Source organism: Theropithecus gelada, chromosome 1 (genome assembly GCF_003255815.1).
Source record: "Theropithecus gelada isolate Dixy chromosome 1, Tgel_1.0, whole genome shotgun sequence".
Lineage (NCBI taxonomy): Eukaryota > Metazoa > Chordata > Mammalia > Primates > Cercopithecidae > Theropithecus > Theropithecus gelada.
The window spans coordinates 205,056,395-205,078,467 of NC_037668.1; the positions used below are offsets into that span (position 1 = coordinate 205,056,395).

The 22,073-nt window shown below is 45.1% G+C and overlaps 2 protein-coding genes across 7 annotated transcripts in view; one reads left to right on the forward strand and one right to left on the reverse strand.

Moving 5' to 3' along the window:
• Positions 1–871: 871 nt before the first annotated feature.
• C1H1orf131 (chromosome 1 C1orf131 homolog) lies at positions 872–20,625 on the reverse strand. 2 transcript variants are annotated; one of them, XM_025379703.1, is made up of 7 exons: positions 20,442–20,625; positions 17,894–18,240; positions 6,248–6,304; positions 4,108–4,203; positions 3,874–3,960; positions 2,591–2,643; positions 872–1,529 (listed from the first exon to the last, which is right to left on the reverse strand). In XM_025379703.1, the coding sequence occupies exons 1-7, from the start codon at positions 20,557–20,559 to the stop codon at positions 1,391–1,393; spliced, it is 897 nt and encodes a 298-aa protein (XP_025235488.1). In that variant the 5' UTR covers positions 20,560–20,625; the 3' UTR covers positions 872–1,390. The 2 variants fall into 2 exon arrangements, with proteins under 2 accessions (XP_025235488.1, XP_025235478.1); XM_025379693.1 differs by having other exon boundaries at positions 6,248–6,307.
• Positions 20,591–22,073, forward strand: part of GNPAT (glyceronephosphate O-acyltransferase) — a 35,625-nt gene continuing 34,142 nt past the window's right edge. For 3 of the 5 annotated variants that reach the window (XR_003118595.1, XM_025379650.1, XM_025379672.1), the window contains exon 1: positions 20,591–20,874. Coding sequence is in view for 3 of the 5 variants with exons in the window: in XM_025379650.1 (XP_025235435.1) it covers positions 20,797–20,874 (78 nt within the window). In the remaining 2 variants the exon portion in view is untranslated. The remainder of the gene's footprint in view (positions 20,875–22,073) is intronic. The other 2 variants (XM_025379659.1, XM_025379682.1) reach the window with 2 other exon arrangements.

Consider the following 22,073-nt stretch of genomic DNA (forward strand, 5'->3'; position numbering starts at 1 on the left):
CTCCTGCCTCAGCCTCCCGAGTAGCTGGGACTATAGGCACCCGCCACCATGCCCGGCTAATTTTTTTGTATTTTTTAGTAGAGACGGGGTTTCACCATGTTAGCCAGGATGGTCTCGATCTCCTGACCTCATGATCTGCCAGCCTCGGCCTCCCAACGTGCTGGGATTACAGGCATGAGCCACCAGGCCCGGCCTACAAAACATCTTTTAAATTAGCTGGGTGTGGCGACACATGCCTTTAGTACCAACTACTCAGGAGGCTGAGGCAAGAGCCCAAGAGTTCAAGGCCACAGTGAGTTATGATCATGCTGGGGCACTGCAGCCTCGGTGACAGATCAAGGCCTTGTCTCTAAAAAATTGAAAACACAGGCCGAGCGTGGTGGCTCATGTCTGTAATCCCAGCACTTTGGGAGGCTGAGGCAGGCAGATTGCCTGAGCTCAGGAGTTCAAGACCAGCCTGGGCAACATGGTGAAACCCCGTCTCTACTAAAATACAAAAAATTAGCCGGGCGTGGCAGCATGTGCCTGTTGTCCCAGCTACTCAGGAGGCTGAGGCAGGAGAATTGCTTGAACCCAGGAGGCGGAGCTTGCAGTGAGCCAAGACCGCGCCACTACACTCCAGCCTGGGCAACAGAGCGAGACTCCGTCTCAAAAAAAAAAAATTGAAGAAACAAAATTTTAAAAGCCCAAATTGTCACCATCATCGAAGACTTTTTTTTAATGTGCTACAAGATTTAAGCAAGGGCAATATCATTAAAAACATATATATGGCTGCAAAGGTGATGAAGATTCTGATAGAAATAACATTCACTTGAACGTGGGCACAAAACTGTGTGTTAAAACCATCCATTATTTAACAGTCACAGGCACATATACTACAAACGTATTTTACTTATGTAACTTCTTCCCAAGTAGATTTTATACATATGGTAGGCTAAAAATTAAAACTGCTTTTCCACAAAACTGATAAATTATCAGATTCTTGGTTCTTTCATGATATCGTAACATTAAATCATTAAAAATATTATAAGGCAATTTAATGTAAACTACTAGCATTTACAAAACAGTAAAGTTATAAAAAATTGTATTCCAGGCAAATGCACCAAATACCAGTGAACATGAAACAGGAGCGAAGTCTGCTGGAGAACATTAAAAAACAGTTTTCAGTGAGTTCACTTCATATTCATGCTGCACTGGGCCTAACGCGTTCAGCACCATGAAACAGACACTTCGGCAGCTAGAGATGTTACTTCTGTCTGACTTTTTTTCTAAAATGAAAAAGCAGTCTGTGAAATGTGTGGTAAGAACGATCTCTCTCGAGTTGCACAGGGTCCAGGGCCACTGCAGTTGACTCAGTTGTTCCCATCCTCGTTTTATCTGATAAAGTACTTCATTTGGCCACTCTGGAAGAATTTATTTTCTTGATATCAACTGGGCTCAGAATCAGTGTTCCATTTTTGAATTTTCCAACCTGTCCAATCCGTCCATTTGACAAAATACTGGGAGCGGACTTCTTCTTTTTGGATTTCCTACATTTAAAGTAAGAGAAAGGTACTATAAATAGTCTTAAACTTACCAACAAGCATCGCAGTACCACCAACCAGGCCACTGCAGTCTGGCCTGCAAATTCCTGGTTGCCTGCCATGCACACCCCCTACCCCACGCCTTCCTGTGGTCCCTGAAACATGCCACTGCCTTCCTGCCTCGGGGCCCTCACACTGGTTTCTTCGGAGAGGAATGTTCTGCTACCAGACCTTTCCAGGCTGCCCCTCTTCTTTGTTCAGTTCTCAGCTCCCATGTCACCTCCTCAGACTAATTTCCCAGCTCACCCCCTCCCTGTGGTTTTCTTTCACAATACGCTCTTTCAACTTCTCTACAATACTTGCCAGTACCTGATATCATCTTACTTATCCATTTGTATGTTTTGGGGTGTTTCCCTCCCTACAGTGAAGCTCCTCAAGGGCAGGGATATCTTTAGTGTGATTACAGCTGTACACCAACACCTAAGGCACCCACATGCCTGGCACAAAGAGGCATTCAACAGACAGAGATCGGTGGCCAGAACAAATGACCATTTTACAGCACATACTTGTGCAGTAGGAGCTCAAGAAAACAGGCTAAGACAAAAAGAGTCCGTTCTAAAACAGTAACTCAAAGAGAGAGAAAAAGGCACTTGAACTAAAGCTAAGAAACAAGTATAAAGCAACGAAGTCAACATCCCTTATTCATAATTACAGTGCTCTATCTTACGTGGTATGTCAAAGAGCAGGCAATACAGACCCAGACTATGCTGCTGTAGCAGCACTCTTAGAACAGAAGTCTTTTCTTGGAAATGTAAACTGCAGCTTTTCCACTAGTCACTTGGAGTGTCGGTGAAAAGTGGGAGATTGGAGAAACTTCCTAATTCAGTTCTCAGGCAGTTGTTTGATTTTGCACAATTTACTAAATCCTACTTTGATGAGGATAAATGAGAGACAGTGAAGCACTCTAATGGGCTAGCAACACCACATACATTCAAGGCATCCTTTTCAGAACTAATCAGTAGGTTCACCCAGATTGTTCAACCCCAGGGCCTGATAAAATCACTCACCTGTCCTCCTGTCCTTTCCTCTTCTTTTTCTTGAAGATATCTGTTTCTTGGGCCTGATTTCAGAATTTAAGATCATATACATATCAGTAATGTATAACGGGATTCAAACAAAGGCAAGAGGTTTGTGACCAAGTCACTGAGATATTATTTTTAATATTTCTTTCAAGTGGGCATATTAAACATAACAGTCTCAAAGTTTTACCCTAAAACCCTTTCAAGAATGTGAAAGGCTGGGCCTGGCGTGGTGGCTCATGTCTATAGTCCTAGCACTCCAGGAAGCCAAGGCAGGAGGATCACTTGATCCCAGGAGTTCAAGACCTGCCTGGGTAACACAGCAAGATCCCGCTCAGTTAGAAAGAAAAAGAAAAAAGAATGTGAATGGCTATTCCAGGTAAGACTCCAGGTAAGACTAATAGTCTTACACTGAAAGCTCAAATCTTCCATTTTAGGTGAAAGGTAGAAAGTGTAACATCTATTCCCCTTGTGGTTTTTCATAGGCCCTTGTGTTGTATACAAGGTTATACAATGTAAAATGCAAAAAAAAAAAAAAAACAGAAAACAACAAAAAAAACTAAGGATAGAAGAAAGATCAAAGTAGCCTGCATTATTGGAACAGGATTGCTATAGTTTGGATATTTGACCCTCCAAACCTCAGGTTGAAATTTGATCCCAAAATTAGAGACGGGACCTGGTGGGAGGTGTTTGGGTCATGGCAACGGATCCTTCATGAATGGCTTGGTGCTGTCCTCATGGTAATGAGTGAGTTCTCCCTCTGTTACTTCCCATTTCCCATGAGAGCTGTTTGTTAAAAAGAGCCCAGCACCTCTCCACGCTGCTGCTTCGCTCTTTCACGTCTCGCTCTTGCCATGTGATCTCTGTACACATGGGCTTCCCTCTGCCTTCCCTCATGAGTGGAAGCAGCTTCAGACTCTCACCGGAAGCCAAGCAGATGCCAGTGCTATGCTTCCTGTGCAGTCTGCAGAACTATGCTCCAAATCAGCCTCTTTTCTTTATAAATTACCCAGCATCAGGCATTCCTTTACAGCAACACAAACGGACTAAGACAAGGAGTTTGCTATTTCAAAGCAAACCTTGCATGTAAGTATGCCAGATTACTTGGCTGGTATTACTAAACAGAGCTAACTTGAAGAAGTGGAGAGCATGGGATCCTTTAACTCTGATGCCTTCGTTGCTCTCCAAGCAGTGGCTTCCGGCATTCCACTGTGTCAAAGAGCATCCATCTTCCCATTCTAGCTGAATAAAGGACAGACCATCACACCTACCAGTCTCTTTTCTTCTTCCTTTGCTGCCTTTTTTTCTTTAATTTGCTCCTGTAAAACCTTGTAATTCACATAACTCTTCTTAGGAGGCTGTAATGAAAGAACAAGGAAACAAACCATCATATTTTATTCTGCAAAAATGTGCCAGTGTCCCTTGCCCTGACTTGCTCTTGGCTTTCCTTGATCTTGCTTTTTTGGCATGTTGTCTGGTGATGAAAGGTAGCAGCAGCCCCTCACCTTAGCGCCCAACATAATGGCACGTTCCTGTTCCAGGATTCTCTCCTTTCCTTTTCCATAACCAGTGATCCCAAAGCGGTGCACTTCCAAACGAGCCTGCGGACACAAAGCACACTCAGACGCAAGTGCGTTCCAACAACTCCCAAGAAAAAAAACATATTGCCAGAAGTAATGCATTTCAGATCCACTGCTCTGTAATAACAGCGCATAGGAATAAAACTCCACTGTTGTGTGGTCAAAGGAGCTCTATGGAGGCTCTCCTACCACATACCATCTCCCACAACATCTTTCTCCCATATTTTTCCTTGGAGACAGGGTCTTGCTCTGTTTCCCCCCACCGCCCCAGGATGGAGTACAGTTAAAAAGAGGCGTGATCATGTCTCACTGCAGCCTTGACCTCCTGGGCATGATTTCCCTAGTAGCTAGGACTATAGGCACGCACCACCACACCCAGCTAATTCTTAAAAAGTTTTGTAGAGAACAGGTCTCACCATGTTGCCCAGACTGGCCTTGAACTTCTAGGCTTAAGTGATCCTTCCACCTCAGCCTCCCAAAGTGCTGGGATTACAGGTGTGAGCCACCATGCCTGGCCCTCTCCCATGGTTTTTTTTTTTTTTTTTTTGAGACGAAGTCTTGCTCTGTAGCCCAGGCTGGAGTGCAGTGGCATGATCTTGGCTCACTGCAAGCTCCGCCTCCCGGGTTCATGCCATTCTCCTGCCTCAGCCTCCCGAGTAGCTGGAACTACAGGCACCCGCCACGACGCCTGGCTAATTTTTTGTATATTTTAGTAGAGACGGGGTTTCACCATGTTAGCCAGGATTATCTCAATCTCCTGACCTTGTGATCTGCCCGCCTCGGCCTCCCAAAGTGCTAGGATTACAGGCGTGAGCCACCGTGCCCAGCCCTCTCCCATGTTTAATTTGAACAGCTGATACAAAGATTTATCTCTGCACAAAGTAATAACAGAGCCAGGATTCAACGCAGACCTCTGTAGTTAAGAGCTTTAAGATGCTCTCTAAAACAAGCCATTGTCCATAAAGGCAATAATTTCAACTGAAAAACACCTCTCCAAACACACACACTCACACTTAGAAACCATTTATTGCAGCAGCTTCAAACATAGATCCATAGTTTTAGAAGGAAGAGAAAACGTCAGCAATACCCACTCTTAGTTGTTAGATTACTTCTTCCCATCTTTTTTCTTACGTGCTTTTTAAAACATTACAACCACAGAATATACATATCCCCATACTTACCATTGCATCAGTGGCATTGTAGTCACAAAACCATCATGTATTAAATGAGTATATATAATACTCAATCAAGTGAGTGCAGACCGGGCGTGGTGGCTCATGCCTGTCATCCCAGCACTTTGGGAGGATGAGCCAGGTAGATCACTTGATGTCAGGAGTTCAAGACCAGCTTGGCCAACATGGTGAAACCCTACCTCTATTAAAAATACAAAAATTAGCTGGGTGTGGTGGCACATGCCTGTAATCCCAGCTACTCGGGAGGCTGAAGTGGGAGGATCACTTGAACCCAGGAGCCAGAGGCTGCAGTGAGCCAAGATCCTACCACTGCACTACAGCCTGGGTGACAGAGGGAGACTGTCTCAAAACAAAAAAGTGAATGCAGTATGATTTGCTTAACCATTTTCCCAACTTTTAGACATGTAAAATATTCATTTTTCGATATTATAAAACTGTTAATTTTGGCCAGGCGCAGTGGCTCATGCCTGTAATCCCAGCACTTTGGAAGGCCGAGGCAGGGGGATCACCTGAGGTCGACCTACATGGGGAAATCCCATCTCTACTAAAAATGCAAAAAATTAGCTGGGTGTGGTGGCAGGCACCTGTAATCCCAACTGCTCAGGAGGCTAAGGCAGAAGAATCACTTGAACCCAGGAGGTGCAGGTTGCAGTGAGCTGAGATGGTGCCATTGCACTCAAGCCTGAGCAACAAGAGTGAAACTCTATCTCAAAAACAAAAAACTGTTAATTTTTATAATATCTAACATTTATACTACACAGTTTGCATGTCATGTTATAAACTTACAATAAATTTAATACAAACATACATTTATAAACAAATATTGTAAATAAAGTTAATTATAAATAATTTAACAATCTCAAAGTACATACCTTTTCTAGATTAAATTCTTGTATATCCACATCTCTCTCCAAAACACCAGATTCAGTCTGCTGAGAGAAAAAATTCTTATTTAGATTGTCTGTTACTATATCATTATAGTATCTATCACCAAAAGAGTAATGTTTTAAGGAACCTGAAAGTAACCCTCTCACACCCACTAGACTGGCTACTATAAAAAAACCAGAAAATAACAAGTGTTGGCAAGGATGTAGAGAAACTAGAACCCATGTCCTGTATTGGTGGGAATGTTTTACCACGTGGTATAGGCATTGGGGAAAACAATTATCATGGTTCCTCAAAAATTAAAAAATAGAATTATATGATCTGACAATTCCTCTTCTGGGCATATACCCAAAAGAACCTGGAGAGATATTTGTACACCTACATTCATAGCAGCATTACTCATAGTAAATGCAGACGCAACTCAAATGTCTACCAACAGATGAACAGATATTTTTGAACGTGGCATATACACATGCTGGAATATTCCACAGCCTGAAAAAAGAAGGAACTCCTAACCCATGCTACAACATGGATGAACCTTGAAGACATGATGCTAAGTGAAATAAGCCAGTCACAGAAGGGTATGTGCATGATTCCATTTTATGAAATATCCAGAGGAGTCAAATTCACAGACAGAAGTTAGAATGGCTGCCGCCAGGGGCCGGGGGGAGGGAATGGGGAAGTTGGTGTTTAATGGGTATAGAACATCAGCATCAGTTTGGCAAGCTGAGAAGGTTTCTAAAGATGGATGGTAATGAGGGCAGCACAACACTGTGAATGAGCTTAACACTACTGAACTGCACGCTTAAAAATGGTTAAAATGGGTCGGGTGCGGTGGCTCATTCCTGTAATCCCAGCACTTTGGGAGGCTGAGGCAGGCGGATCACGAGGTCAGGAGATCGAGACCATCCTGGCTAAAACAGTGAAACCCCATCTCTACTAAAGATACAAAAAATTAGCCAGGCATGGTGTCAGGCGTCTGTAGTCCCAGCTACTTGGCAGGCTGAGGCAGGAGAATGGCATGAACCTGGGAGGCGGAGCTTGCAGTGAGCCGAGATCGCCTCTGCACTCCAGCCTGGGCGACAGAGTGAGACATCGTCTCAGAAAAAAAAAAAAAAAGGTTAAAATGGTCAATTTTACATTCATGTATATTTCACCACAATTTAAAAATTGGAAAACAGAAAGAAACCTTGAAACTGGCCCAGATGGCTAAATGTCAAAAGTAATACAAGCATGTTGCTCAAAATCCTAATGAACAACTAACAGAAGAAAAATAAAGACAATACTTTTTAGGGTCTCAAAGCTTATAAAAGTAATGATGAGAAACTGAGAGAAAAAAGAAAAGCTGGTAAGAGAGCAATGCCTGAATCTCACATATCACATACAGAAAATTCTGCTTGCTGCTTGCTGGGAGGGTTTAGGAAAGGAAGCCTATGAGCAGGAATTTTAGAGGGTAAAATTTAGAGAGTGAAACTGCTATATTCAAGTAATTCTTTTTTTTTTTTTTTTTTTTTGAGACGGAGTCTCGCGCTGTGTCACCCAGGCTGGAGTGCAGTGGCACGATCTCGGCTCACTGCAAGCTCCGCCTCCCAGGTTCAGGCCATTCTCCTGCCTCAGCCTCCGAGTAGCTGGGACTACAGGCGCCCGCCACCACGCCCGGCTAGTTTTTTGTATTTTTAGTAGAGACGGGGTTTCACCATGTTAGCCAGGATGGTCTCGATCTCCTGACCTCGTGATCCGCCCGCCTCGGCCTCCCAAAGTGCTGGGATTACAGGCTTGAGCCACCGCGCCCGGCCTCAAGTAATTCTTTCTTTCTTCCCTCCCATCTGGTCACTAGAGTAATGGGCTAAACAGTTCTTTCAGGAACATCAGATTCCTAGCATGGTGGAGATTTGCTTTATAATTCCTAATAGAAAATGATGCTGCTGCAAATGCCCCCAAAATACGTGACTCTTTGTAACAACCTATCCCCTGCCCTACCTGCCAAGAGGTGCCTATCACAACGGCACCATGTGCCATTGTCCACCAATGGTGGCAGTCCACCCTGCAACTACACAGTCCACGAGGCAGCCACAATGGAGTCCACTTGCTCTCTCCTTCTCCAAACAGGAGCTGTGTTTCCGCTTAGCCTGGTTCCTCATCCCCCACCCTAGCCTCCAACACCTTATTTAAGGTGTGTGGGTTTGGACAGTCAGTCACTGCATGTTTTCATAGACGATGGCTCCTGTCTCCCTATGAAATGACTCTTCAGATGATGAGGACCTCTGCACTTAATTCACAGGGGGGTTATTATGATAAAACAGGATAAAGTGTAGTAAGTGTGTGGCACAGGGTTCAAAAAACAGCAAGGCTTGCACAATGCTCTTATTCCTAACGGATCTACTGACTATACCGTCAGCAGCATCACAGGCATCCACTGTCACACTGGACACTGACTGGCTCTCCACAGGATTGGGGTGCTGATGGTAACAGAGGACGGGACAGCAGAGGACCACTGTCAGGGTCCAGGAGTATGGCCTAGCTCTGTGCTATTAATCACAACAGACATACTTTCCATTTACTTCATCTTCCTTCCTGGCTTAAGATTTTCTCCAAACCTGTCTCCCACTCGGCTGACAGCGTCAAGTGCCTTAACTAAGACCACAGGCATAGCATGGAGGACTCTGCGTGAGCCACTTCCATTTTATCTACCCCAGAAAGAGTCTTCTTCCTATTCCATGACTGGAAAAAATTCCACATTTACTTTCAAGTTACGACATCTTTTCCACTGCCATGCACATCCAATCTATTTACTACGACCATATCTAAGCCCTAAAAAAATCAAACAAAACCCTGTATACTGTTCCCAGATCTCCAAGATCCCCTAAGGTATTTACCACCTTTTCTAAACATTTAAGTAGTTCCTCTCTTTCCTCCTACCCGCATCACTGAAGTAATGGCTAAATCAACTTTCTAAGTCGAACATTTCCATTTCTTTTTTCCTTTTTCTTTTTTTTTTTTTTTTTTTTGAGACGGGGTCTCACTCTGTCACCAGGCTGGAGTGCAGTGGTGCGAGGCACATCAAATTTCTAGCAATACTGGAGATGTCATAGATGTTTTTGGCTGATCTGTTACTAGAGATTAGCATAAGAATGGAGCAATTTGCCGGGGGCGGTGGCTCAAGCCTGTAATCCCAGCACTTTGGGAGGCCGAGACGGGCGGATCACGAGGTCAGGAGATCGAGACCATCCTGGCTAACACGGTGAAACCCCGTCTCACTAAAATATACAAAAAACTAGCTAGGCGAGGTGGCGGGCGCCTGTAGTCCCAGCTACTCGGGAGGCTGAGGCAGGAGAATCGCATAAACCTGGGAGGCGGAGCTTCCAGTGAGCTGAGATCCGGCCACTGCACTCCAACCTGGGTAACAGAGCGAGACTCCATCTCAAAAAATAAATAAATAAATAAAGAATGGAGCAATTTAAAGAGGATTTCAGCACAGTAATAAAATTCTTGGCCAACTGTATGATAGCTATGAGGCTGAAACCCCTGGGCCCTGGAGAGAGACTGGCCTACAAAAGAGAGGAGCAGTATCAGGCCTCTCCTAGTCCCTGCTGTCCCCATCAGCAGCCACAGAGAATACCTAATCCCCTGCACCTTGGCCATGGGGACACCAGGGCTGAGGGGCCGACTAGACCAAGGGGAGGAGAGAGCTCCTTGGTGGTAGCTCTGGCACAGACACAGATACCTCGGTGTCCTCATCCCTCTTTAAACAGTTCACCAGAAACATCTTAGTTTTGTAGCTATTGATGGCTTTTTGAGAAAGGGTCTGAGGTCTAGATCTGTGCATGTATCAAACACAAACTTTTGGGAAAAAAAAATTCTTGGCTCATTATTTCACAGACGCTGAGTCCCTATTAGCACGACCCACCACTACCTAATTTTTATTTTTTTTTATTTTTTATTTTTTTTTTTTTTTTTTTTTTGAGACGGAGTCTCGCTGTGTCGCCCAGGCTGGAGTGCAGTGGCCGGATCTCAGCTCACTGCAAGCTCCGCCTCCCGGGTTTTTACGCCATTCTCCTGCCTCAGCCTCCCGAGTAGCCGGGACTACAGGCGCCTGCCACCTCGCCCGGCTAGTTTTTCGTATTTTTTAGTAGAGACGGGGTTTCACCGTGTTAGCCAGGATGGTCTCGAACTCCTGACCTCGTGATCCGCCCGTCTCAGCCTCCCAAAGTGCTGGGATTACAGGCTTGAGCCACCGCGCCCGGCCCTAATTTTTATTTTTATTCATAGCTTGAGAATCACTTCAGCACATTATTCATAATACATGACCTGACTGAGAAGCCATCAGTGGTCTCCTCGGTTTTCTTTCCCCTCATATTCTCTGTGGTAGGAGGCACTACTGCCCATGGGCAATACTGCATCCTCCTCTACTTCCAGGCACACAGGCGACTCATGCTTCCCTGTCTACTTGAAGCTAGGAATGCCCAGGTGGCTCTCCCTGGCCAAAGAAACACGAGCAGAGGGAGTGTGTGCCTACTTCCACGTGAAACCCTTAAGAGCCCTTCATTAACTCCCCTTCCTTCATTAAAGCAACTAACAACCCTCCAGATGGTGGCACCCCATCATCCTGGGTCCCTAGATGAGGATGGTGTGGCACAGGAGACCTGCCTCTGCAAATTCCAAGGGCCATGTAACATGAGAAAAATTAACTTTTATCTTTTAAACCACTGGGATGTAGGGATTATTTGTTATCAAATCACAGTCTAACCAATTCCAACTAATCTAGCCTTACTATCCCACACAAGGAGAGGGATATGTATGGAGATTTTGAGAACTTATATGTTGGGCAGGGAAGGAGGAGGAAAAGCTAGAAAAAGAAAGAACAATTTGGAAGAAAAGTGAGAGATGAAGGCAGGCAGACCACCAGACTCAGCAAACCTGTCTATGGGATGATTTAGGTATTTTCTCTTACACGGCTGTGATTTTTTTTTTTTTTTTTTTAAGTCTATTAGTTGAAGAGCCCAACCAACCTGTCTCCAGCTAGAGAAAGAGTAGCTCGGTAAACAAACGCTCTTTTAAAAATGCAGGCAGTTAGCCGGGCGCGGTGGCTCAAGCCTGTAATCTCAGCACTTTGGGAGGCTGAGACGGGCGGATCACTTGGTCAGGAGATCGAGACCATCCTGGCTAACATGGTGAAACCCCGTCTCTACTAAAAAATACAAAAAACTAGCCGGGTGAGGTGGCGGGCGCCTGTGGTCCCAGCTACTCCGGAGGCTGAGGCAGGAGAATGGCGTAAACCCGGGAGGCGGAGCTTGCAGTGAGCTGAGATCTGGCCACTGCACTCCAGCCTGGGCGACAGAGCCAGACTCAGTCTCAAAAAAAAAAAAAAAAAAAAAAAAATGCAGGCAGCTGTATGAATATTAAGAAGTTTGTTCATACCTTGATAAGTCTAAATTACTTCAGCTAGATTATTTTCTTCCTAACACCCGTCTGACACTGCTCTACTCAGGAACAGGAAGTCTGGCGTAAAAGTAATAAGCGGCACTGGAGCATGGAGGATTTCCAGGTGGAGCACCGTGCAATGGGCTACATCCATATTGTGGGGAAGATGCGAGCTGCAAGAATTTGGGGAACGATCAAAGCTATCTGACTATAACTTGTGAGAAATGTCTCTATGTCTCGCTATGGCTCAGAGTCAGTGTACTTGTATCACTCAAAGGACAAAGAGCAGAGCCTAACCTCACCTACGCTCTCTCTAGTATAGCAGTTAAGTACACAGTGTTGAAGCCAGAACGCCTGGGGTCTGAACCCGACCTTTGACACTTACTTCAGTTCCATAATCCTTTATCTGGCATCCTTAGGGTCAGGTTCTAGCTTTAAAATTCAGAAGTCTTTACATTTTAAAAAGGCAAAACTGAACATACTGAATATTATAGACCACTTTCAGTAGGGTCCAAGGCAGTAACCCATAATTAAACACATTAGTATTTCTGTGGCAATATCAATGAATATTCATACCAAATGAGACGAACAAAAAAAAAATTTTTTTTTGAGACGGAGTCTTCTCTGTTGCCCAGGCTGGAGTGTAGTGGCACGATCTCGGCTCAGTGCAACCTCCGACTACAGGGTTTAAGCGATTCTCCTGCCTCGGACTCCCAAGTAGCTGGGACTACAGGCGCCCACCACCATGCCCGGTTAATTTTTGTATTTTTAGTAGAGACAGGGTTTCACCATATTGGCCAGGCTGGTCTTGAACTCCTGACCTTCTGATCCACCTGCCTCAGCCTCCCAAAGTGCTGGGATTACAGGCATGAGCCACCATGCCTGGCCAAACAAAAATGATTTTTAAAAGATTTGTCAGGTTTTTTTGCCAAATAAATTTGCACCAATCTTAAAAGAAAAAGGATCCATCAAATTGTGGTTTCCAGAGCTCTGGGTGTTCGGAATTGCAGATATGGGGCTGTGAGGTTAATGTTTAACTACAGGCAAGTAACTTAACCTCTTGGAAGTCTCCAGCTCCTCTGTGAAATGAAGACAGGTCCCAGGAATTGTGAGGATTGAGACCATAAATGAGTTAATGAATAAACACTCTCACTGCACCCCCAGTAAGTATTAGCAATTCGCTATATGCTCAGGGGCAGCCTCCATGTACCTCAGTCTCAGGACGCAAAGGTCCCTTCTCATCTACGGAACACTATTCTATCATGAGTTTCTTATCTCTTTCTTATCTAAGGCCACAAAGGAGGCTGAGGTTCCTGAAACAGGGCCAGTGAATGATTCACTTAAGACGGCCCAATGCTAGCTGTGGAGAAATGGCAGCCACACAGCCCTAAGGGCTGAGCAACACACAGGCGCGTTGAGCTACATCTGACACTTCCATTGCTTAAAACGTAAGAATTTTCTTCCTTGCAGGCAGTCTTGCAAATATGAAAGAGTAGGTTTGCCCATTCATTTTTTTGAGATCATTAGTCCAGGCTATGCTGTTTGAACCTGGACCACTGCAACAAACCCCTAAATCAGTCTCCTCATGCCTCTTGCTATTGCTCCCTTACAATCCATTCACCATATAGGAGCTACAGTGATCTTTTTAAAATTTAAACCAGATCACCTCATGCCCTTGCATGAAATTCTTTGGTGGCTTCTCATGTACTTAAGACTAAAGTCCCAAGGCTCACTACTGCCTATGAGACCTGGCAAGAGCTGGTCTCAGCTTGTCTCTCTTGCATCAGCACCAACCACTCTCCCCTCTGTCCTAGTCCCGCTAGACTTCTTCCAGCTCCTTGAACATGCCAGGCCTCTTCACACCCCACAGAGTTAGCAAGGCTGTTTTCCCCTCCTTGGCTCGCTCTTCTCTGTCCCATTCACCAGCACCATTTAATACAGCATTAGCCTGAATGCTGCCTCCTGAGAGAACTCCCTGAGCACTATATCTAGACTAGGTTCTGCATGGTACTCCAGGAACCTATTTGTTTATAATTCTTTCTAATTATATTATATTGCTCAACTCCAAAGTAGATTGTATAGTATACTCCATAAAGGCAAAGCACTATTACCTTCTTCACTGCTCCATCTGCAAGGTCTGCAGACAGCAGGCACCCAGTGATTGCTGGAATAAATGGAGGAATGAATATGTGATCTCTTACTGTTTCCAGTCAAATTACTTGTATAGTCACTACATTAAAAATGGGACATGGGCCGGACGCAGTGGCTCACGCCTGTAATCCCAGCACTTTGGGAGGTCGAGAAGGGCAGATCACGAGGTTGAGATCGAGACCATCCTGGCCAACATGGTGAAACCCGTCTCTACTAAAAATACAAAAATTAGCTGGGCATGGTGGTGTGCATCTGTAGTCCCAGCTACTCAGGAGGCTGACGGAGGAGAATCGCTTGAACCCGGGAGGCAGAAGTTGTAGTGAGCTGAGATCGGGCCACTGCACTCCAGCCTCGTGACAGAGCAAGACTCCATCTCAAAAAAAAAAAAAAAAAAAAAGGGACATGATGGCTGGGCACAGTGGCTCTCAAACCTGTAATCCCAGTGCTTTGGGAGGCCGAGGGAAAAGGACTTCTTGAGACCAGTGGTTCAAGACCAAGCCTGGGCAACAAAACAAGACCCAAACTCTACAAAAAATTTTAAAATGAGCCAGGCATAGTGGTGTGCCCTATAGTCTTAGCTACTTGGGAGGCTGAGGCAGGAGGATGGCTTGAGCCCAGGAATTGGAGGCTGCAGTGAGCTATGATCGCACCACTGCACTCCAGCAGAAGTGACAGTGACATCCTGTCTCTAAACATAAAAAATACATATATAAGTAGAGGCCAAGTTCCCAGATAAACCCATGAAAACCTGCTTCAATGCACAATGCAGCTTAATCATAGAATTTATAGCACAAGTTCTGGAAAAATAAGGTCATTTCCTGGGTCGAGGCAGGGCTAGCTGGATTGTTGTCCAACGCATCATCCCCTTCTTCCTTTCTCAAGCATTCTCTAAAAATGACCAACTGATGCTATGATTGGTCATGGAAGTTATCATTAACCATCATATATTTTTGCCACCCATGTCTGTTTAACTGCCCTGCAATGGCTTAGAAGTTTTTAGAGAACAAGGGCACAACTATACTTTCCCATGTTACATAAACTCAGCACAGATGGTGTACTCCAATTAGCACCAGCTGACTGACTACTCTTTCACTTAGTATACCCAGAATATGCCGTAAGAACTAGCATTATATTCACATGTATTTATTTCCACGCTGCAATGGCAACATTCTGAGGTCGTTTTACGGGTGTATGTGTTTTTAATGTGTCCACATTCTATCTCCTTAACAAGACACACTCACATTTCAAAGGACGCATTTAAAAAAAAAAAAAGAGGAAAGGGCACAGCAACAATGACAAATGAAAAATTTCATTAAGGTCAGGAAGTTCAAAATGTAGAGTGAGCTGAGGCTCCTGAGAAAAGCCAACTTGAATGCACAAGGGCTCGCTTGGAACAGGAAGCAAGAGACAATTTGACAGACCGCCACGCATGCTCTGTTATTAAGCAACAGGGAAATGCAGACTCACTCAATCCCAACTCTTCTGTCCTTTCTGTTAAAAAAAAACTTTCCATTCCAGAAAGAACATGAGGGAACATAAGAGGAAACTGAAGTCTGAGACACTTGAAGAAACAAGAAAGGGTGCCTAAATGCTTTATGTTAGTTTAAGTCTTCAAATGCTGAAGTATATTGCAAAGCAGTGCTCTCCAACATTTTTCACATCATGACACATACAGAAAATACCAGTATTTGTAGGATACACTGGGGTACTGGGATATGGCCAGCTTCGGGGCTCTGGCTGCCCCAAACACCAAGGAAATCCATTTCTTGACCCATCCGTAACAGTTACCAGAGCCTTAGTATTTGGAACATAAGAGTTAAGAAGCTTATCTAGAATCCTAAAATAAAGGTAGGTACAGTTACAGATTCACTAAAAATCTTTTTTTTTTTTTTTTTTTTTTGAGACAGTCTCGCTCTGTCACCCAGGCTGGAGTGCAGTGACACAACCACAGCCCACTGCAGCCTCGACTTCCTGAGCTCAAGCAATCCTCTGGCCTCAGCCTCCCAAAGTGCTAGGATCACTGGTGTAAGCCACCACGCTCAGCAAGCAGAATGCACTAAGGATCTTTGAGGAAGAGATGCCAGTGAGCTTGACGTGAAGTGCTACCTGAATTTTAGAAAAGATTATACAGATAGTTTTTAAAACCATAAAGATGCGGCAAACACTGGACACTAACATACATTTACACATTCATAAAGAACAATGCAAGCCAAACTATCTTTGTAGTGGGTAGAATTGTGCCTCTAAAAACATATGGCCATCTCCTACTCCTCTTCAGAACCTGTGATTATGATCTTACTTGGAAAAGGATCTTTACAGCACAATTAAACATCTCAAGACGAGATCATCCCAGATTCAGGGTGGGCCCTAAAGCCAAGAGAAAGGCAGAGGGAACCATGAGACTCAGGGACACAGGGATGAAAGCCATGTTAAGACGGAGGCAGAGATTATAGTTATGCAACACACCACAAGCCAAGGAAACTCTTAGAGCCACCTTCTGGTCAGAGGCAAACCATTCTCCCCCAGAGCCCTCAGAGGGAGCATGGTCCTGCCAACAATTTGATTTTGGACTTCTGGACTACAGAACTATAAGAGAATACATTTCTGTTGGTTGAAGTCACCATGTTTGTGGTAATTCGTTAGAGTGGCCTTAGAAACTAATACATACAATCCTCACTTTTTTGTTGATAGACAAAGGTTTGCAGGACATGGGGGAGGTTACAGAAATGGAATAGCAATGAATTTGTCAAAGCCATTATGACATGCTTGTCAATAAATTAAAAACATCTGGGGCCGGGTACAATGGCTCACGCCTGTAGTCCCAGCACTTTGGGAGGCCAAGGCAGGTGGATCATGAGATCAGAAGATCAAGACTATCCTGGCTAACACAGTGAAACCCCATCTCTACTAAACATACAAAAAACTAGGCAGACGTGGTGGCGGGCGCCTGTAGTCTCAGCTACTCGGGAGGCTGAGGCAGAAGAATGGCGTGAACACAGGAGGCAGAGTTTGCAATGAGCCAAGATTGCACCACTGCACTCCAGCCTGGATGACAGAGCGAGACTCCGTCTCAAAAAAAAAAAATTAAAAACATTTGGAGGAGAAACCACACCTCCCTTGAGGACTGAATTTTGGGTCAGATTTACAAGTTCAGTCTGAAAAGGATTACTGCTCAGAAAAATCAAATTGCTTTTCCACCAGCATTGCTTTTCCTCAAGAGCAAGAATTTCTATATATTTTGTTCACTGCTATATCTCAGTGCCTACAACTGTGGCTAGCACGTAACAGGAATGCCAGAAAGAGTTGCTGAAAGGGTTAACTCAGCAGGCCTGTGTTTATCAAACCCTGCACATTCTCAAGAAAGTCCTATTTTCACCACTGGCAGTTGGCTGGCTCCTGAGGATTGAGCAATTAGAATATTCTGCCTGATCAGAGTGTTTTTGCATACCTGAAATCTTGAACCACTGCTGTACCAAGTTTTCCCAGACAGTTTTTTTTTTTTTTTTTTTTTTTGAGACGGAGTCTCGCTGTGTCGCCCAGGCTAGAGTGCAGTGGCCGAATCTCAGCTCACTGCAAGCTCCGCCTCCCGGGTTTTTACGCCATTCTCCTGCCTCAGCCTCCCGAGTAGCCGGGACTACAGGCGCCTGCCACCTCGCCCGGCTAGTTTTTCGTATTTTTTAGTAGAGACAGGGTTTCACCGTGTTAGCCAGGATGGTCTCGAACTCCTGACCTCGTGATCCGCCCGTCTCGGCCTCCCAAAGTGCTGGGATTACAGGCTTGAGCCACCGTGCCCGGCCCTCCCAGACAGTTTATACTAGCAATGTGATTGATGGCGAATACCTGCTTTTCACTGGAGGTTTAGAACTTGCATAACTAAGGTCAGTCTATAGGCCTACATGACTGATAAGGGCTATATGCTGTCTTGGGTCCTGTGAGTCCTTTTGGCAAATCTGCAGGCCTAAGGATAGTCAGGCATTCCTGCCACAGTCTAAAAAGCTACTCACCTAATACTACAATACCAGGGGTTTCACCACGTACATATAAGCTAACCAACCCATTACCTTTGTGCTCTTGTTATGATCCGGCGTCAATTTTCTTTTTTTATTTCTGCTGTGAAATTCTACCACTTCGACTTGTTCCCTATTGTTCTTTAGGGAAGAGGGATGAACTGCAGCAGCAAGGATCTCTGGTTCTGAAGAGGGACCTGTGGGGGTCCCAGCAGGAGCACAATGCCACTCTTCTCTAAGTTCCTTGAAGAAGTTCGAAGCACTCTTCCTCTGGCCTCTTACAGGAGACCCAGGTAGGGGAGATGGCTCTGCTGCCAAGGCCGCTGCAGCCTCCACATCTCTCTTCTTGTTTTCCCTTTTCTTTATGATCTTCTTCTGTTCTGTTTCACCTTCCGTATCTCCTGTTTGTTCAAACACAGGAAGGAAAATAAATATTTTCAGTCTTAGCTACCATCAATATCAAATCATATGAATGTACCTGTATATATGAACCTGTATATATTCCAGGGCTATATGCACCTAGAAGCACACACAGAGAAATAAACTATCTGTTTTCCTTCAAATAGAGTGTATCTGCAAAATGCAGAGAATCCAAAATGTGGTCATCTTTTCCTAGGTAACTATATTTACGTCTTCGACACTTATTAGTACAATCACTCTAGTCCCCACCTTGGTCCTTACTCAAAGTGTCATCACAGCAATAGTCCCCAGGGCTGGTAATCCCAATTGGCTTTATACTAAAAATATCAGGCACTGCAGCCACTGTTTCTTTTTAACACTCTCTGGGTTACAGGAACATGGAATAGTCTTCCTATTTTCTTTCACAGTTAGGAATTAAGATGAACCTAAGACAACTGGCTCAATTTGAATGCCTTTGTTTTCTATTAAATTCTCTTATTTACTCTATATTTCACTTGTTCAGACTCTAACCAGTCACCTGAAAGTTCTAACCAGAATCCTAGGCATCCTTACTCACATGCATTACAAATACTACAGAGCTCTCTAAATTACCAGCTGTTGATTTATGCTTGCTACTATTTGCTTAATCTTCTACACAATAAACATTTAAGAGCCAACTAAACTTTGGCATTAAGGATATAAAAATGAATAGACACATTCAATGCCTTCAGAGTTCCTACCATGATTTCCAGCCTGTGTTGACATAAATTATATTATTTTGCAGAATAATTTTTTCCTCTAGATTTTAAACTTCTCAAGGTCAGAGACTAAGTCTTCTCTGTCCTCCAGTATGTCCAAGGGCACAGAAATACTGGTGAATACAAGCGTGGGGTCTGGGGCTAGAATCTGAATCCAGGCTCTGCAAAAATTACCAGTTAGACAACCTGTATCAGGTTTCATGAACCTCTAGTACTTGTTTGCAATCATGGGATTTATGACAGTGTCTATTTCATGAAGTTAAAAATTAAATTAGCAAATACATGAAAAGCATGTGGTATATGGCAAGTTCTCAATACTTTTAATTATTATTCCTACTGTTTAGGTGAGCTTAGAATTTTGAGCAGTCGTTCCAAAATAAAAATAGCTTTTAAAATATCACGCTGTAAATTTAAGAAATGTGTGTTGTCCTGAAATCTAATGATTTTCCTTAGTGCATGTGCAAAGGGTGTCACCTTCTTCCGGGCAAGCTCTTCAGAGTATGAGGCACTGTCTTCCTACTGACACGCCATGCGACTTTAATGGGCTCTTTTATTTTCCTTTTCCCCCATCAAGATAAAGAACGGAGAGTAAAAGGTTGGCGCACTTGTTTTAAAAAAAAAAAAAAAAAAGGCCGGGCGCGGTGGCTCACGACTGTGAGCACTTTGGTCGGCGGAGGTGGGCGGATCACAAGGTCAGGAGATCGAGACCATCCTGGCTAACACGGGGGAAACCCTATCTCTACTGAAAATACAAAAACTTAGCCGGGCGTGGTGGTGCGCGCCTGTAGTCCCAGTTACTCGGAGGCTGAGGCAGGAGAATGGCGTAAACCCGGGAGGCGGAGCTTGCAGTGAGCCGAGATCGCGCCACTGCACTCCAGCCTGGGCGACAGAGCGAGACTCCGTCTCAAAAAAAAAAAAAAAAAAAAAAGTTGGAAAAGGACAACTCGCCAAGGGCTATGTCTCTGGCGAGGGACACACAAGGATGAAGCTGGTGAATTATCCAACAGGCCCGAGGCCCCAGAGCGAAATGACACTATCGCACCAAGGTCAGGCAGGTCTTGGGGGTGGCATGGGGAAAGGGGACTTCCCAGAGCTCAAGAAAACGTGGAAAAGTGGGATACTTCGAGAGTCCAAGGTCCTGTGCGCACTGCCCGCGTTAAATCGGAAAGCCTTGGTGCTTCCTACAAGAAAGTACGACGGTCCCCACACTTGGGGACGAGTTGGAAGGTCTGATGAATAACTCGACAGAGCCCGGTCAAGGGGTGACTTCCGATGGAGAAATGTGTTCTGCATCCGCTACTGGAACCAGGTGGGACGAAGTTATGGGTGCTTGACATGCAAGAACCTTTAGCCTCAAAGCAGAGGCCAATCCAGCACAGGCCGCACAGGAGAACCACGTTCCTCAGATCTGCTCTCCACGTGGGCTCCTGGGACCCCGCACTCACCGAAGTCGTAAAGGTTCTGGAGCAGAGCGTCAAGAAGTGTCGGAGAACTGGGAAGTGTGGAGGACCCCGGGCCTTGCTCCTGCGACATTGTGGGATCAACCGAGGAATCAAACCTCATTCTGCCGCGCGGCGTCCCCGCTTCCGGGTTCCGCGACTGCGCGCATGCGCCATAGGGCCCTGCGCGGCTTCCGTCCTGGCTGAGATGGCGGCGCCCGGGGTCCTGTGGTGCGACTGCAGAGGATGCCGCCGCCCTAGGCGAAGTAGGGCCGTCCTGCGCGAAAGAACCGCCCCCAGCAGCAGCACCACCACTGCTTAGCAAAGAATCCCAGACCCCGCCCGGGACGGCAGCCGCACCATGGAGTCTCCCAGTTCATCTAACTCTTATTTCTCCGTTGGCCCAACCAGTCCCAGCGCTGTCGTGCTCCTCTACTCGGTAGGCGCCCAGGGAAAAGAGGCCCAGAGCGGAGCTGCGCGAGATAGTACCCCTTTCTCCCACTCCCTATTCCTCCGGCCCAAGACCCTTGCCCAAAAGAGCTGGCCCCCTAGGCTCCCGAGGAGGGGTTAGTTGGTTGGGTTGGTTTCCAGGACAACAGTGTATCGTTGTGTGTCTGTGTGTGCATGCTTTTGGAAGTTTCTACCGATTATGGTTCCTTTGGTTCCTTTCCACTTGTTCCTTCTCTTTCTTTCAGGCCCTGGGCCTGCAGAAAGCTCCTGGACACGGGAATGAGGGATGAGAATTGGAGTCTCCCCATCTCTAGCATGGGCGTGTCTAGCTACCTTTTGGGCAAACCTGAGAAACCTGCGGGTCTGACCCGCCCTGAGATAGCCTGTAGCTCCGCACCCCGTTCTTTGCTGCTGTTATATTCCTGGGAGTAAAGCACTTGGCTTGTATGTGGGGATAGAGTTTTAAACACTTTAATGTAGGAAAATTTAGAACTTCTAGACATTTTTATTGCCTGTTTTTGTCTTCCAGTCATTATTGTACCTTTTTCACAAATCATTTTGGAGGACCGCCAGCGCCACCCAGCTTCTCTCCCGCTTGCCTTTTTTTCCCCCAACCCCCTCTTCCTCTCTTGGTTTTAACCGGTCTTTTTTGCTGGCAGATGTTGGTCACCCACGATTTTCATGAAGAAATTATGAGATGGAAGTTTTATAGCCTTTTTTATAGCCTTCAGGATTGCACAGTCCTGGGGCAACTGATTTGGTTTTTGTTTGTTTCTTGTTGTTTTTAACCACTAAATTGGTCTTTAGCTACTTTAGGAGGAAATAAAATAATTCATTTTAAAAGCATATTAGCATGTCCTGGTGATTAGTGTCCGGTTTGGGCTTAAATGTAGTGTTCATTTGTGCAGAAAGGTCAAAACAGGGTTAACACGACAGAGCAAGATAAACATCCCAGTTTCGAAAGGGAATATGGCTTCCTTCAAATTGAGACACCAATATTCTTTGGAACATGGAGAAACTTCTGTTCCCTCTCTATCAAGACCTTTCGGTTTCTGATTGCTAACTGCCTATAAGGCTTATTATGTAAATCTCTCTCTACATTGATCTTCCCCACAGTTCTGTGGTGGATATCAACTTTGTTTTCTGACTGCTACTCCAGAGCAGGCATGAAGGGAAGAGGGTTGCTAT

Coding starts and splice junctions, on each gene's coding strand:
- C1H1orf131 (XM_025379693.1), bottom strand. CDS start 20,559: ATGAGGTTTGATTCCTCGGTTGATCCCACAATGTCGCAGGAGCAAGGC. Junction 18,241..20,441: donor CCAGAACCTTTACGACTTCG/GTGAGTGCGGGG, acceptor TTGAACAAACAG/GAGATACGGAAGGTGAAACA. Junction 3,961..4,107: donor CCATTATGTTGGGCGCTAAG/GTGAGGGGCTGC, acceptor CTTTCATTACAG/CCTCCTAAGAAGAGTTATGT.